This window comes from Tachysurus vachellii, chromosome 10 (assembly GCF_030014155.1).
Source record: "Tachysurus vachellii isolate PV-2020 chromosome 10, HZAU_Pvac_v1, whole genome shotgun sequence".
Taxonomy (NCBI): Eukaryota; Metazoa; Chordata; class Actinopteri; order Siluriformes; family Bagridae; genus Tachysurus; species Tachysurus vachellii.
In genome coordinates this window covers 8,712,531-8,731,190 of record NC_083469.1, presented here as the reverse complement: position 1 = coordinate 8,731,190, position 18,660 = coordinate 8,712,531, and the positions used below count along the sequence as shown (strand labels likewise).

At 40.8% G+C, this 18,660-nt stretch overlaps 1 protein-coding gene across 3 annotated transcripts in view; it reads right to left on the bottom strand.

Annotated features, from left to right (window-relative positions):
* Positions 1–18,660, bottom strand: part of babam2 (BRISC and BRCA1 A complex member 2) — a 79,282-nt gene that overhangs the window by 39,543 nt on the left and 21,079 nt on the right. For all 3 annotated transcript variants that reach the window (XM_060879210.1, XM_060879209.1, XM_060879208.1), the window contains exons 5-6: positions 10,112–10,306; positions 7,938–8,012 (exon numbers count right to left, since the gene is read on the bottom strand). In XM_060879210.1, the coding sequence (XP_060735193.1) occupies positions 7,938–8,012; positions 10,112–10,306 (270 nt within the window). The remainder of the gene's footprint in view (positions 1–7,937; positions 8,013–10,111; positions 10,307–18,660) is intronic.

Sequence of the window (18,660 nt, the reverse complement as noted above, 5' to 3'; positions counted from 1 at the left end):
TGTGTGTTTTAAGATGAATATAAATTCATAAATAAATAAATTAACAGTGAGTTCTTGCAATCACAAAAGAAAAATTTAGGAATTTTAAGAACATTCCAAAAAGACAAACCAGGAATTATTAAGAGAGATTTTTGGGAAAACTAAATAAGAGAGAACTGGAGTATAAAAGCAGATGGTGCTTGCTGTTGGTGTTCGTTTTTTAACACCGCAGCACTCAAATCCATCAACGCTTCTCCTAAGACGTTAGTGTTCTACTTAACACGCCGTCATTCAGAAGAACCGAGCCTGCACCGTAACACGTAACGTCACTCAACAGGTTCTTTTAAGTCGGAAAGAAAAGAGAGGTCTCTTCCAAAACGTCGGAACGACCACTTTTAAAAATCTTTTGCTGCGAAAACAGTTTCAAATCCTAAGGACGTACCGAGAAGAGGGAGCGTCATGTCATGGTGTGATGTAGCATTAAAGCTTAAGAGAACCGCTTCAGGACACGGCGAGACAGGAAGTGGAAACTGCTTCGTACGAAGGGTGAAGTAAGAGCAGATAAAGATCTTTTAAATAAGAAAAACAAACAAACAAAAACAAGCAGCATGAAGCCTGGCATGACTGCAGGAGGAAAGTGAACTGTGCATGTTTAAGGGGCTTTGTGTTACTTTGCTTTCTTCTAATCTGAGAGGAATTCTTTCTTCTTCTTCTTTTTTTTTTTTGAGATGTCAAGCGTCGAGACCGAAAGCTCTGAAGCAACAAAGAATCTTTTCTTAGTTTCAGCTCTCACAGCATGCAAGCTAAGCCTCCAACATGATCTTTGGGGAGAAGCAGTGTGTTCAAACATCTGACATAAAGAAAGAACTGGAGTGTGTAAGAACGTGTAGAAAGCGTTGTGTTTGCTTTAAGTCGGTGCTTGTTTAACACCTTGTCACTCACGTCCCTCAGCACTGCCCCATACATTGTTCGAGTTAAAGGTGCAGTCAGTGATCTCGCTCGAGGTTTAGCCGGAGCTGTGTTTTGAACTCTAAACATTAAACAAACACAGACTCTTGTTCTTCAGCGTTCCCTGCAAAACCACACCCCAAAACAAACCACAACAAGGCTAGAAGGCATCATTTCTGAACTAGAAAGCGGCGTAACTTAGTGTCAGGTCGGTAAACATCTCTGTGTCCTTATGGTTTACACGTAGGTGGTCCACATGATTTGCTTTCTCTCCGTTTACAGAAGGTGGAGCAGGACAGAACCCGGGGCTGCACTCTGAACAGATGTTTTATGGACGCTGCCAGAAAATAAGGAGAACTCCAAATAAATATGATGCATGCGTTCTAAAAATCGCTGACCACACCTTTAATCCATCTAATTTCCAATAATTCCTAATGTTACTAAATACAGATACGACCAAAACAAAAGGACAACTAGTTCAGACAGACACTCGTGTTTAAGGCAAAGCTTTAATTCGCCCCTGAAGGCAAAAGCATAGTGACTTCGTACTGTATATATTCACCCCGTCAGTGTGTTGGACTACCAACCAGAAGGTTGTGAGTTTGAATCCTAGGTCCACCAAGCTGCCAGTGCTGGGCCCCTGAGCAAGGCCCTTAACCCTCCGTATAAAACAAGACAAAATGTAAGTCGTTCTTTATAAGAGCGTCTGCAAAATGGCGTTAATGTAAAGTATTCTTGCTCGGTTTGTTTGCATTTCTGCACCGCCTTATGACCCCGCCCCCTTTCCCTACATACATACAGCGAGACTGAACACACTGTTCACAACGTCGAATTCGCATTAGTACGACAGCAGATAAACATTCACTTGGAACCGAAAAATCTGAAAGAATCTATTACAGAATGTTTTATAGACGTTAGCTGGCTCGTGTCGATCTTTTAGCTTAAACGTATAAACGTAACAAGGGTCAGTAGAAAAACAGAACCCTAATGTTTTCCCCGAACAGCATCAATGAATATGTTTATCGACTGCAATCTGCTTCCCACAAGTCAGAAAGTCGTACATTAATGCAGGAGCACGAAGAAAAACGGAAATAAAGTATAAGATATATGATATATATATATATATATATATATATATATATATATATATATATATATATATATATATATATATATATATAAAGCTGTGCATGTGAGGCATTAAAAAGAGAGCACTAATACACCAGCGACAACATGATTATTAATATGATCCTTTGCCAGATCTAGAAAACCTTATTCGTTCCTTAATTCCCAATCCTCAATTCTTAATCCCTTCCCTTGCTTTAAAGGACATGCCAATGCTTATTCCAGTGTAAAACGCTCTCTCGGCTGTCTGAACAGTCGCCAATGACACCGATTGTGAACTCCGACCCTACGGGCTTACAGAAATTCGATCTTCTGTTAGTCATTTTGCTGTGTTTTGTTGTGAAACATTCTGCCTGCCTTATTTGGTATGATATCCTAGGTCGTAACCGATGCCCTTAAAAGGCTTAAAGATTGTGTACCGCTTTTTTTTTTCACTCGTTTGGTTATCGATTCAATTTTTTTTATCTTTTAACTGTCCAGCTGTCCAGCGAAAGCACCTTCAGCAAACCGGAATAAGGAGAAAATGTGCAGAAATAAATGGCAGGACATAAATAGCGAAGAGAGGCTTAGGGACAAAATGTGAGTAACGTTGAGATGCTGAGCCCTGAAGGACTCCCATCTGCAGAGTTTATGAGTTAAAACCAAAAGCGGAAAAAATTACTGGAGAGAAATAATGAGATCAATCCTAATTAGACATCAGTGCCCTAGTCCCTTATTTGTGTTAAAAAAGAAAGAGGAGGATGAGAGCTGTGTGGCTTCCCTAAGGCTGGACATTAGTTATGGGTTTGGGATAACCACACCCACTCACCCCCAAACACACACACACACACTCAAAACACTAACACACACCCACACACCCAGACACACACTCCCAAATAAACACACACACACACATCCACTCAAAACACTAACACACACCCACACACCCAGACACACACATCCAAATAAACACACAAACATTCTACACACACACACAGAAACACACACACACATCCACTCAAAACACTAACACACACCCATGCACCCAGACACACACTCTCAAATAAACACATACACACATCCACTCAAAACACTAACACACACCCACACACACACATCCAAATAAACACACAAACATTCTACACACACACACATCCACTCAAAACACTAACACACACCCATGCACCCAGATACACACACTCCCAAATAAACACACACACGCACACACACACGCACACACACACACATCCACTCAAAACACTAACACACACCCATGCACCCAGACACACACATCCAAATAACACACAAGCTTTCTACACACACACAGAAACACACACACACACACATCCACTCAAAACACTAACACACACCCACGCACTCAAACACACACACTCACACACAAACGTCCAAATAAAAACACAAACATTCTACACACACACAGAAAAGCACACACAGACATGCACACACAAACACTCTCACAGAGACACACACGTACAAATACGCCCACTCAGGAAGAGACTCTCACAAATACACACACACTCAAACATTAACACAACACCCACGTTCCTAGACACACACGCTCCCAAATAAACACACACAGACACACATACTACACACATACAGACACACACTCTCACAGAGACACATTTAGACCCATTTAGAGAGAGACACTCACAAATACACAGACACACTTACTACACACACACTCAGAGAGAGAAACGCACACAGACACACACAAACACTAACAGACACACTTACAAATACACCCACTCAGAGAGAGAGAGAGAGAGAGAGAGAGAGAGAGAGAGAGAGATAAATACACACAAACACACAGACAAAAACAAAAAAAAAAACAACCCTTTATTCACTTAAGACTATTAGAAGAGATTACAACAAAAGAAGAATGCTGAATAAATAAGAGCAAAGCAGAGACCACGCTTTCCATTTAAAACTTCCCTAATAAACAGATTCAGGGAATGTGACATTTCAGCTCATTTAAGACCTTACGGAACAATTTCCATGGCGCTGCTAACCTCGTGATCAACATTTAATGGATGACACAGAAGCCCAGAAGACACCCACACTACGCTGGCCTGCTAGCTGACTTATAATAAACATTCCTCCCATTAGATAAGTCTGATAATAGGACACCGCACCTGGATGCTGAAACACCACTTTGACTCGGTCCAGTCATGACAAATTCAGCCTGGTTTACTAAACTGCATACTGCGAGTCTGAGATCTGTAAAATCTGAAGCGCACTCGAAGCGCAGCGTCTCTAACCTGTCTGAAACCATAGCGAGCATGAAGCAGACGCTGAGATGGTCTACTGCTGCCCTTTGAGAGAGACGGAGGCCTGCGCTAACAGCCCGTGATTCTCCACTGGAGTGAGAGCGATTAAAGTGGGTCACGAGCGCCGTGACTTTTGTGGCACAGACCGCAAGATGACATTTAGATCCAAGCGGGAGCCCTGAATTACGCTAAACCACGAGAGCATGGAGCAGATTTCAAATACCTCATAGGTACTTCATGTCTGCGATCGTGCTGGGAAGAATACGCACACGGGGGACGTTCTGACAGAATTTAGACAACAGTAACGAAAATCGCTGTTCGAAACCGAATGCCATTTTTCAACAGTCTGTTCCTATGTGGGAAATCGTTAAAAAAAAACTTTGTGATATAAATCAATGTAAATGCTGGTGTTTTGGTCTAGGTTCATATTTACATCTGAACTCTGGGCGCATTTTATGTTTTAGCTCGTCTAATCAGAGATGGTATAATAGATGTTGCAGGAGTGACTCTCCTACGTATTTTTTTAAATTCCCACGGAAAAAGAAACTGCTTACGCCTGATCTTGTAGTTACACCCATACCGCTGTCCTTTTCACTCTCTCTGTATCTTGACTAGCAGTAGCTGCACGCTTGTGACAGGCCGCTTTCTCCCTGGAGGTCGTGAGCCCATTCGAGAAGGTAAACATGTCCAGGCCAGTGAGCTAAAACCAGTGAGACGGCACACCGCAGGCAACGATCGCAGAGCATGACACCATTCCTCAAAGCCTGGTCATGACCTTGCCTGGATACTGTGTGAGCCAAAGGACAAACACGAGCATGCAAACCTGTGGCCAAAAGTCAGAAAGGAATACAAGACTGAACTAACCATCTACACAGTATAACATCAGTCGATATTTAGGAAGTGTTTGGTTTCTGCCCTTAATATAGGTGGGAAAGACAAGGACACTTCGGAGTGATTTATTTGATCCCGATCAAAGTAGAATAAAGCGACAGCTGTGGTAAATGACCACAGATTTATACAGAGAATTAAATCGATAAGCTATCACAATTTGCTTATAATATAGGACACTAACTGTGTTCAATATCACATGATAAGGTGAGCAAAAAAAAGAATTTTTTTTTTCTTCTTCAGTTTAATCAGTAGTTTATAAGTGTACAAAATGTATGGAGTTGTGAAGGTGGACTTTATGAAGGAGGACATCTGTTATATGGCTAATCGTATAAACGCACGAGACACAACAGGCCTCAGTAAAAGGTTGTGAAGACGCTGTGAAGCGAGAATTAAGCAAGAATTAAGATAACAACTGATATTCAAGTTTTCTCTTAACATATTGCATGTAAATGAGGAATAGTGATAATATATCACAGCCCTAACCCCTCAAAGTCTCTGTTTGCCTTATATGGTCACAGCTTCCTGTCCCTGTTCACCTGACTGGCTGCGTTACCGAGCCGTGTTTTTTAAAGTCTTGTTAATGGTAATAATTACATAAATAAACATGCCGCAGATACGCACTTGCGTCATGCCTCTCGAAAGCAATATATACATTCAACAGAAAGTAAACTGGGTGACGGGAAATAGAGTACTCGAGGTACTTATAATTATAAACACACATCATAAAAGATAAGAATGTGACAAAGTCTAATAGCAGGCCAGAATATGAAAATCGGGAAGTGAAACAAGATGACTTTGTTTTTTTTAAAGCGGCATGCTATGAACTGGATTTAGGAACAGGACACATATCTTAATTTGTCAGCGCTTATGTGTGGTTTGGGCATGGTACACCGCTCAATTAACGTGATGAGACGCACAGACACGAACGTGAGACGGGGATGACGGAAGGTCTAGTACGAGTGCGTCAAAAAGGAAGGAGACTACAGAGCTGCTAGAGAGTACTAGTGCTGTGCATAAAACATCTGTCACGCAGTTCCTCTGTGAAGAAGATGTCTACTAGAGAGAACACTTTTTCATCTTTCGAAAGCGATGATGAAACCTCGAGAACCTTAATCCCATTATCCTAACTGAAGGATTTCATGCAAGACCAAATCTTTAAGGACCAGAATATCAGATTCACAATAAAAATCTTAAATTCTATCAGTTATTTAAAATCTAACTGTTGTATAACAAATATATCACCTGAGCTGTAAATTATATGCAGTAATATACAGTAGATGTGAGGCACCAAAACTACCAGATTCACTAAAATTCTTAGCAACGTTTCCATTTTCTGAAAACAACGATCATTTATAAAACAAAACCAAACAGAACAACACTGTGCTAATCAAGATAAAATGTTTTTGTGATATTTTTGTGATTTTATACAGAAAGACCATCCTCCTCTAGGCTGTTTTGGTGCAACCTTTAGCTTTAGGTAACCTTCAGTTCACTTTCCTACAGGCAGATATTGCTAAGATGGAGCTTTGGGCTTCATGTGTTAGTGACCAGAACTGTCCCAAACTCCCTCTGACAGTCACACAGCTGGACTGAGCTCAGTTCAATCAGTGTCTGCAGTGAGAGATACAACATGAACACAGAGACAGTAATGATGGATGCCGCTTTCCGTATGTTTATCATCATTTTAGCTCTCCTGGGGAGGACACAAAGCCAAGGCCACAGAGACAAGTCCTCCTGAGGCCATATGAGCTCTCTCTCTCTCTCTCTCTCTCTCTCTCTCTCTCTCTCTCACACACACACACATACACACACGCAGACAAACACACACACACAAACACACACACACAGAAGGCAAAAGCAGGGAAAGAGAAATAGCTACAGGGTGAGGGAGGGAGAGAGAGTGAGAGAGAGAGAGAGTGTGAGAGAGAGAGAGAGTCAGAGAGAGAGAGAAAGAGAGAGAGTGAGAGAGAGAGAGAAAGAGAGAGAGAGAGAGAGAGAATGCCTGTAGTCACAAAGCAGCTTAGAGCTGATAGGGACTGACATGCTGCTGATGATTAGTCAACTCTCAGCCACAGCAACCACTGTACACACACGCACACACACACACACACACACACACACACACACACACACAGCACTTGTTTATGGTTGTGTTTACCCTTTGTATTAGAGGTGTGTATCTCTCCTTCTGCACATTTTGATACATTAGAAACAAGTACACAATTAACATAAAGCATTTAATAGTAGAATTTAAGTAGAATTCCACACCTTCTTGACTGACGGGCACATAGGCCACACCCCATTTACTGAAGGGCACATAGGCCACACCTCCTGCACTGACAGTCACAGAGGCCACACCTCCTTCACAAGCCCGGACAGTTCCTGTATTGTGACTATTAAAGCCAGATATCACATCTCATTTGCTGGGACTAACAAGAAAACAAGCACTAAACAAATGCTTTTGAGTAATATAATTAGAGGTACATGTGTTCTTGCACGTCACGGGAAAGACAATAGAAACGTTGATTCCTTACCCAGTGCCTCTCAACTTTTTTCCCAAAATACATTACTTTGATATGGTGCTGCCATTCAAATCTTTACACCCCTAATTATATACTTAATATTCCTCTGCATGAGTGCTTGCATGTTTGCTCACACAACTCATTGTGTGAGTGTGTGCGTGCGTGCGTGTGTGTGTGTGTGTTTGCATGCCTTTATGCCTACCTTGAGGAGGTAGATGGGTATGTTGCTGAAGTCCACCGGGAGTTTAAGCAGAAAGCGGGCAGAGAACTCGCCGGTCTGAAAAACACAGGCATAGAGCCCATTAACACACACACACACACACATATGAACATACACACAATAAACACTGTGCGTATTGATACAGGCAAGAAAAACAGTGTGCTGAAGGTCATAAGAGTGAAGCCGAGAAATAAAACAGTGCTGAAGTAGATATTTTGTCAGATTTTGATAAACATATCAGTGCAGTGATGACGGCTTTTACCAGATAATGTAGCGTGACAGGAGCAATCACGGGACAGAGCTGGGAGATATGAGGCTATAATATCTTTACTTTATTATATCACGTCAAAACATGAGACAAAAACGGCTGACATGACACTGCAAACCTATTTATTTCTGTGTGTTGATTTAGTTTCTTTCTAAAGTCTTGGAATTTGTTAAAATCCTTTGTAAATACTTTTGCAACCAAATTAATCCATTTTTTTTTAATTTCTACACATCCAAATGATCATATGATGCTGACCACTGTGCTAGATGCATTCGCAGTTGCATCATCATATGCTCTTCTGCAATGTTTGGTAATAGCTGTCAGTTATCCCACAAACCACAGTTTTATTTACCACATCCCTTTAGAGGCAATGAAGCAATGCATAAAAAACACACACACCCATATTGTACAATTCCCACTGTTCGGTGTTCCAGGTGCATAAGTACACAACGAACTCAGACTTCTTAACACAAAAGCAAACAGACGACCGCTTTATGAGGATTACGGACATTCGAAGAGAAGAAACTAACTCCATGTGGTCCGTGAGGACAACAACCTGCTCATTAATACACAATTGTCTGACTGTAGAAAGGACATTATTTATAATAACACTCTCTGGTGTTTATAACAGTTTATAATCACACCCTCTAGTGTCATCCGAATGAGGATGAGGTTCCGTCTAAGGGAGTTTTTCATCACCACAGACACCTCAATCACCTCAGGCTTGTTCATAGGGAATAAATACAAACACATTTAAATATGTTTCATTTTAATATTGAACTTTACTCTATAACCTAACCGTATTGTTACCTAATTGTTAAAAGTGCTATACAAATACATTTGAATTGAATTGAATGATGACAGGGGGGCACGGTGGCTTAGTGGTTAGCACGTTCGCCTCACACCTCCAGGGTTGGGGGTTCGATTCCCGCCTCCGCCTTGTGTGTGTGGAGTTTGCATGTTCTCCCCGTGCCTCGGGGGTTTCCTCCGGGTACTCCGGTTTCCTCCCCCGGTCCAAAGACATGCATGGTAGGTTGATTGGCATCTCTGGAAAATTGTCCCTAGTGTGTGATTGTGTGATTGCGTGAGTGAATGAGAGTGTGTGTGCCCTGCGATGGGTTGGCACTCTGTCCAGGATGTATCCTGCCTTGATGCCCGATGACGCCTGAGATAGGCACAGGCTCCCCGTGACCCGAGAATAGTCAGAAAAGCGGTAGAAAATGAATGAATGATGACAATGATGCACAGATTACGTTTAAAAAATTCAAAAATCAATATAGCATCTATTTCACTAATTACACTTTATTCACAAATGTCATACTGTTTTGCCACCAGTCAACATATAAAATGTATATTTTTATATAGGGTTTTTGATTTTTATAAATAAAATAATAAATATTATGTTTTTTTCCCCCATTCTATTTATTTATTTTATTATTTTTATTATTATTATTATTTTTTAATGTAATTATTTATTTTGTTTTTTACATATTTTTATAACATGAACAGCTGAAAAGCATTTTATACGTCATACTGTATATAGGGGTACGACGGTACTGCAGATTTTGTGTGTTTTTAAGAGGGAACTCAATGTATTTCAATGTCAAATCTATGTTTATGAACTGTTGGCAGGTTTGTGTTATTAAAAAATGATTTAATCAACCAGCTGTATCTTTTCTCACAATTATTAATAGCATAATAATAAATAATCCTAACCAATCTTCTCTCTCACTAAGTAACATTATTTCCACTCTTCAGCACTGGTATTTGAACACGATCGCACATAAACTGCTGAGCCACATAACATGTCACATCACCTCTTGTGTGTTTTTTGTTTTTTTTGTGTGTGTGTGTGTGTGTGTGTGTGTGTGTGTGTACAACGCTTTACCCAGCTGTTCTTGCGTCCGGCATAGATCTCCATGCTGCGTCCGTAGTTAGGGTCATCGAGCAGGCTGTCGTACTCGAACAGCAGGCGTGAGCTATCTCTCAGCCTTTGGCACTGGTACTGGTGGTACTGCTGCAGGAGTTCCTTTACCAGCTGCAGCAGGCACTCGCAGTCGCTAGAGTCCCAGGCCACCAAGTGCTACACAAAAACACACCAAGTTTATCTTTCAGGACATTTCAATGCAGTCTCAGTTTTAGCCAATCTTTTATTATGGTACAAAAGTGCAAGATTAGATGAAAAAACACAGGGCAAACAGATAATGATGACATGAGTTTTATTTCAGCTCTAGATTAGAGAAAGAGTGCGACATTCTTAGAACATACAATGGCGTGTTTCTTATTGTGTCTCCAACTTTCTAAATCTAATTTACATCGCTAAAAGTAGGCTTTGAATTCTAAATGCAGAATAAATTTACACCAGAATATGGTATAAAGTATAAATAATTTTTTTCAAATATATCTGGGGTACAACTTTTTTTTTTCTTTTCTTTTTAATACAATTTTTATACCCTTGATGATTTGCCCTTTGTAAAAACAGTTTATACTCAATTCCAGATCATTTCACAGGAATTCAAAGACTTTTCTGTGCTCGTTCCAGGACTCTTATTCGTGATGTCAACGTACTGAACATCCTTTCAACAACACTTGAGTGACTTTACACTGTACTGCTTTTTCTCTTTTCACTGTACTGCTTTTTCATCGACGACTTCCTCCTGAGTTCTCAGGGAGTTTTTCCTTGCCACTTGCTCATTAGTAAACTAAATCTACATATCGATTTCTGTACAGTTGCAGTACTGGTAAATAAATCTAACCGCATTGTATTGATGTAGCCTGGAAGAATAAGAAGTCCATTTAATAAAGCTTTCCTTTCCATTTGTAATTTTTTTTATTTTTAAAGATATTTTTTAATTAATTGCAGTTTAATGACAAATGGGTCCTTACTTAAAAAGTTTACGCAGAGCTTGGATGGATGGATGGATGGATGGATGGATGGATGGACAGTTTATAAATCATCCTATTTTACATGAAGAAACTAGTGATTCGTTTTATTCTAAGGTTTTAGTTATTTTTACAGATCAGAGTAAATCATACTGTAATGTAAAAGCACATGAGTAAGTCTGTGTGATTTAAAAACTGGTCTTTGAGACAGTTATCTACAGAATAGATTTTAGCTCTGTCATGGGTGACGGACTACAGTCGGTGTAAGCTGAAAAGAAGTCACATCGAACTCACTTCCTGATCTAGTGACCCATAATTACATTCTCCCAGCATCCTCTTTACGGGAAAACGGCTGTCCCAATGGATATCCTGTAGGTTCTGCTGACTCTTCATGTCTCGCTCTATTCATAACCAGGGTAGAATTCAGCCATACTTCTGCCAAAGTATTTTAACAATGTGGCCCATAGCATAAGAAAAATAGGCTGCTGAGATTACTGGCAAAAGAGGAAGGTGACTGTTTACTCAAGGGGGAAATAAGCACAACCTTGTTTCCATGCCAATTTCTCCACAATGGCTTGGAATGCAATAGTGCACTATCAATTAAAGACAAGACGTAAAAAAATAACAGTAAGCCCGGGATTGTTATTCCACATTCTGGCATTAGGGTTGGGGGACGTATGTGCCAGCGAGGAGAACTGAGTGGGTGTTTGCCAGAAACGACGCTTTCAGAGAATGTGTGAGCGGAGAGTTCGTTCTTGCCAGCACAGTCTGCTTGCCTCATTTTGCAGACCTCTCCTCCTACAGGCTGACCTCATTTGCATAAGTGATCCCTGATTTGCATGAGCTTTCTTGACGAGGAAACAGGTATGTAAATTCATTGCATGGGGCAAAAACCCGAACCACCTCATTTCACCTAGCGATCCACCGTCCTCTTCACTGGCCTGATTCTACAAAACGGTGCTCCAAATTTCCGAGGGGTAATTGCTTCCTGATGCACGAAGGCTTACAAAGCCTTAAAATAAATTGCAGTGACACAGAATCTTAGATAGAAAGAAACAAACAAGAAAAAGCATTTAAAAACAGCTAATAAGGGTAATAACATAATAGCGCATCAGCATATTTTGAGCAGACTAGTCAACTAACACACTGACTAATTGTCACTATGATGACGACGACGATGATGATACCAGCTAGATTAGTGGTGAAAAAACCCACAAGGGCAGATGGAAAGTAATTCAGGCTAGATTTCACCATCCAATCCCAATCAGACAGGTTACAGCCTATTAGCAAGTATAAAAGGTTTTGACATTGTTGTGGCCTAAAGAGCTTGATTTAAGGCCATGACAATTTTTATGGGCTTTTTTTTATTGAAAACTACATGAATTGGCATAACTTCAAGCACAGGATTCTTTTTTTTTTAAACTATGACAGCTTGACGCAGGTGAATTGAAGAGGGCTTTAGCAGATTGCTAAATATCTCAGCGTGTGCTTGATTTTGCTTGAATTTTTGGAATCGCAAAATCACCAAAATCCTGAAGGGAAAGATTAGCGAATCATGTCAGCTCACAAAGCAAATCAAGTACATTTTCAGGCGCTAGCGAAGCCAATGTTAGAAATAGTGGTTCAGTTTCCTGGGGATTTATCAGGCTGGAGAAACCTCCATGGGCATGAGCTTCCATGCTGCACAATCTCATTTAGAGAAGCAGTAGATTCAGTTGCATGCTATTTTATACAGACTTATTATTTTACTGATTTATCCTTCTAACTGCACCACGCATCCTCTGACCTACTAGCACTGCTCGACCGGTCCCTCCATCTCTCAGGGTAAGAGGATGTTTTACAGCTCGATCTTCAAACGACGGGTGAAGACCTACCTCTTCCTGAAACACTTAAACTAGCACTTTTCCCTGTTTGCTGTACGTGTATATTAAAAACAACAACAAAAAAAACAAAACAAAACAAACAAAAAAAAACACCACAGAGTATTAGGTTGATGGTATGTAACCTAGCGAACTTTTGTACGTCGCTCTGGATAAGGATGTCAGGCATTAAATGTAAATGTATTTATTTTATACTCTGTGTATTTTATGATATAATTCGATATTGTTCGATTGCTAAACTACCCAGCCATTTGAATAATCATCAAAACACGATTTCTTTGAATCAACCCAAGGCTGAAAACACGCACATCTTAACGGCTGACACTTTTATACGCAGTGATACAGTTCTAAATTTCACTATTTCCATGACTCATGAGTCATACAGGTTTTATTAAGCTGGGGTTTTGAGAGGACTGGATGTTCATTCAGGTTCAGGTCATATAGCTTATTAAGCCGACAATCCGGAGAATGCAGCTGAAATTGATGGCTCTAATTGAAATGCCTGTAGAGGAATGTTAAGAGAGATGATGGAGGTTCAGCTGCATGCCGAGCTTAATGGTCAGAAATGGACAGAATGTCTGCTGCAGCAGACACACGCACACAAAAAACAATAATATATATATATAGCAAACCATTGACAAGCAGAGAGATGAGGCGGATAGATACACACCACACCACACACACCACACACACACACACACACCACACACACCACATACACCACACCTGAATTTCTGCCTCTAAACCATTATCTATAGAAGCTTTTTGCAGGTTATAGGGACTGTCCTCTACCTTTTCACTTAACAGCTAATCTGCTGCAAAGCACCAGTCGCTTCAGGCTCAAAGCCTTTATTATTACAGACATGATAATTCAGGGGAAAGATGGTGCCTGATGATAATGGAAAAGAATGCGATGAGACAACTTTTCTGTATAGAGTCCAGCAATCTTTACAGCCAGACTCTGGGAAATTCCCCTATACAGGTGTGTTTAGAGTGGGTGGTTTTTTTTTTTTTTTTGTTACTAAAATTGTGTTGACCTCTTATTCACTGCACTCGTTGCAACCTTTTAGAGCAATATCATGGTGATTCATGACTCTCATACCTAACACCAGGATGACCCAGAGAAAAGCAATGTTATTATCCATTCTAACGAAATCATCAAGATTCCACGTGGGAGGAGCGGTCATGAGAAAGTTGGAGTTCTCATGTCTCTGTATGAGAGGAGTTCTTTTCTGGACAATGTCTTACGATAAGAACAGACATGATTTCACTGATAAAGACTTGCAATCCATAATTACCAGATTTGATCCATGAACACCGGGCAGTGCAGTTCACTTAAATAGCTCTAAAAAAGTACAAAGCTGCAAAGAAGATTCGCTCCTAGGACACCGGCTAATCGTGAGATTCTATGAACTCTTGCATGCAGAAGAGGGCAGACAGATTTTTTCTTTTAATATTCTGAGTGTGTTACGGAGTCTGAGCGAAGAAGAAAATGGTTATCATCACACTGGACACTTGTGCTGCGGTCCCAACCCGAGCGTGATTGCTCCCGGGTCCGTGCAGCGTTGGTCTGGTTCATTAGATTCACTCGATTCTATCAAATCCCCATACATTTGCCTTCATCTTACATCAGTCTAAACCATATTCTTGTTATTTTTTTTTTATTATTATCTTGGTGCTACTATGATTCTCACCTCTTTTGAGCTCCATTGTGGAAACTAATGAAGCTCATTGACTAATTCTCACACGTATGTTACTTTACTTCCTGAAACAGTGCAGAAACAAGTTGTGTTCTCATTCAGGTTCCAGTGCAAACAGAAGTAGTATCAGGTAGCAGTAGTCAGGCAGTCTCGGGTTTCATACAGTGTTAAACTTTCTCATACACATGACAGCTTACACATTAGCAATTTTTTATGTGAACTGTGCTCTGATTCAGACTAAACTGAGAGTATGAACGGGGAAACACACACACACACATGATCAAACTACGGTTTCTTGAAACTAGCATCTCGTCCAGGAAAACAAAAAACAACAGACGAGACAGAAAGTGAGTAAAATAAATAGTCAATAACAAAATAGTGTTAAGCCTTTACTGAGGTTCATGATTTTCCTATAAAACCACATCATTAAAGAGTCGTATTCTCCCAAGTGTCACGTTTTTATTAATGAAAATATCCATAAGTAATACATTTTATCTGTTTATATTTCTATTCAGGGACTTTCCTGGAACATCTCTGAAATAAGTTCCTACTTTCAGTTACATTATGTTACAACAGTTCTTCCTTTTCACACTCTCTTTTTCCTCACATGTTAAAAATTAAAAACAAAACCAAACCTTAGCTTGTCAGATTACTAAGGAAAATGAAACCATAATTCCTCCATCGTGTAAACATTCTGAAAGCAGTGACTCGTAGCATACAGTACATGATAAATAACTGCCTCCTTCACCAGTTCCTTCACTGTGATTTAGCCATTATTACAGAAATGGACATGTTAATATACACCATGTGATATGAATTACAACGGCTTGTAACCGCACTCAAAGCTGTCTGTTGCTAAAAATGAATCAAGATATGAGGATATTCAAATGAAGCGATTTAGATAAATAGTTTAGGAAAATAGAATAATAACACATTATTAGCAAGTCATATTTCACTGCATATTTCACACACACACACACACACACACACACACACACACACACACACACACACACACACACACACACACACACACACACACACACACACACACACACAGAGGAATCAGTCACTGCTCTATGAATGCCACTGCTCTCTGTGCCCAGGTCAGAGGTCAAACCCATTAGAGTGCTGCTTTATAGAGAGAGCACAGTATTGAGGCTGTAAAAACATGACCACTCAGCAGCAGTGCCGAAAATAACTCTGCCGAATGGACCGTCCTATTCAGCTGACCTCTGTGTGTCTGGACGTCTGGACACGCTTCGCCCTGATGATCGATATCAGGGTGGGGAAAAAGTTTCATTGTGTCTGAGAGGGTTTGGTCCGTTCTCTCCAGGCTGTTCAGGAAGCCGAGGAGAGGGCAGGACACACACGCCGGTGATGACGACATCACCACGGCCTGTTAGCGGTTACCAGCAAAAGCGGGATTCCCGCAACAGCGTGGGTACTGTACGAACACAAAGATGGCTATTGAAAGTACGGAGAGGGAGAATGAAAGGAGAGAGAAAGGATACCAGAGAAAAACACATTGTGTCAGCAGGGAGATTCTGCAGAGCGGTCAAAGAAGACCTCGAACTCCCACAGCTGTCCGAATGTAACCAGTAACCCACAATGCTGGCGAGAGTGTGATAGCTGTGCTGGATATTCTGCTGGGAACAATAAAACAAAGACCTACACAGGTAGAGTGACGCAATATTTACAGTGTGACTCACGCAGAAAGTCCTGTCTGCCTGGAAACATGCTTGAATTTGGAGCAGGACAAAGCAATCTTTCACCACAGCAATAAGTTTATGTACACACACACACACACCTACACACCCCTACACACACACACACACCTTTCTCATATTTACCCTCCCACTATAGTACTATACATGTTGATGCATGACAGCTTTTGCTGTCTAAGTTGCACAGCAGTGCATATGCAACTAGTAATAGTTCAAAAGTAATACTAGTTAAGATTTTTTGTTCAGATTAGTTCTTCAGTTCTTTTAAGCAGTAAGCCCAAAATATCTTTTCGGAATCATGCCACTATGTGCTGGGAAACATTCATTCATTCATTCATTCATTTTCTACCGCTTATCCGAACTACCTCGGGTCACGGGGAGCCTGTGCCTATCTCAGGCGTCATCGGGCATCAAGGCAGGATACACCCTGGACGGAGTGCCAACCCATCGCAGGGCACACACACACACACTCTCATTCACTCACACAATCACACACTAGGGACAATTTTCCAGAGATGCCAATCAACCTACCATGCATGTCTTTGGACCGGGGGAGGAAACCGGAGTACCCGGAGGAAACCCCCGAGGCACGGGGAGAACATGCAAACTCCACACACACAAGGCGGAGGCGGGAATCGAACCCCAACCCTGGAGGTGTGAGGCGAACGTGCTAACCACTAAGCCACCGTACCCCCCTGCTGGGAAACAGTGTTACCAAAAAAGAAAACCCAGAGACAGATATTCCAGTACTGGCAGCAAGGTGTGTGAATTCTGGATCTGAGACTCTGGCACTTCCTCAAACTCAGCTGCATCGGTCCAAGTACATAACCAGTCTCAACTAGAGATATGAATGGGATTGTTTTTTTTAATTTCCACTTGTGTGGTTGTGTTTCCCAACATATAAACCACTCAGCAGCCTCATTTATAGCACCACAACCCTGACCAGGCAGTTATGAAGAATGAATGAATGAACTACAGTATATAGATGCTTCACACTGTAGGCGTAACAAATTAATTGCGTTTGTTTGTCTTGTAGCTATCATATCTATATTCATATCCATTTATCTACTTCATTATACTGAATTATATCATATTTCTTTCCATACCCAGGACTTGGGCATGTCTACAACAATAATATGCGATTAAATCTGTTAGACGTCAGATTGCAGAAGTAAAGGGCTTTCACTTGTAGTCTGCCATTGCTGATGAAAGCTCAATGTACCACAATGGAACCTGAACATCCTCCTTTCCTGTTTGGTCCTCAAAGCTTTTGCAATCAAAGAGACATCTTCAGAAGGAGATCAGGAGTACTAAATGCACATTGGCTGAATCTGCCAGAGCTGTGCCAAGGACAGATGTGCCGTGGGCATAACGCCTCCAGACTCTGCGCTACTTGCTACAGTTTAGAGGAAACGCCCTTTTTTTTTTCCCAAACCCTGGGACTTCACTCCCACACGCACGAGAGTTCTGTGTGACGTCTGACACGTTATCAGAAATGTCTAGGGAAACGGTGGCATCGGCCAGACATCAGCAGGGTCGTTGTTTTATTTACGTAAGGAATAAAACATAAAAAGGAATGCTGATATATAATCAACAAATAAAATAAATCAATTTATTTGAATAGTGCTTTTAACAATTCACATTCTCAAAGCAGCTTTACATGAGTATAATTAAAAATTAAGTTCCTATACATCTCTAACAATTTTTCCTAATGAGCAAGCTTGAGGTGACGCTGGTAAGGAAAAAACTCCCTGAGATGATATGAGGAAGAAACCTTGAGAGGAACCAGACTCAGAAGGAAACCTCACCCTCATTTAGGTGACACTGGATGCTAAATTTAAATAATGTGCTTTCTATAACAGTTTGCATATGAATAGAATTTTTCAACCAAGAGCTCCAGAGGAACTAATAGTTCAGGTTCATTTCTGAGCTCATTATAGACTTAACGCTAGTTCCTTCCTGACGAAGTCTTTAAATGTTCACTGATGAACCTCAAAGCTGACCGACACGACAGTAGTTCAATATATTAGTTCATAAAACAACACTGATTATCGGATACAGAAAATCGGGCCGCCTACAGCACTCAGTATCCTGTAGCCTGCAGGTCGAGCGTCGTGGGTAATCACGGATTGTACCAGGCTTTTATACTGTTCTATAAACAAACAAATTTTTATCAGAAGAACTGGTGATATTTCCAACACAAAGTGGGCAAATGTCCTTTTCATTTTTGCTCTGTTGTCAGAAACA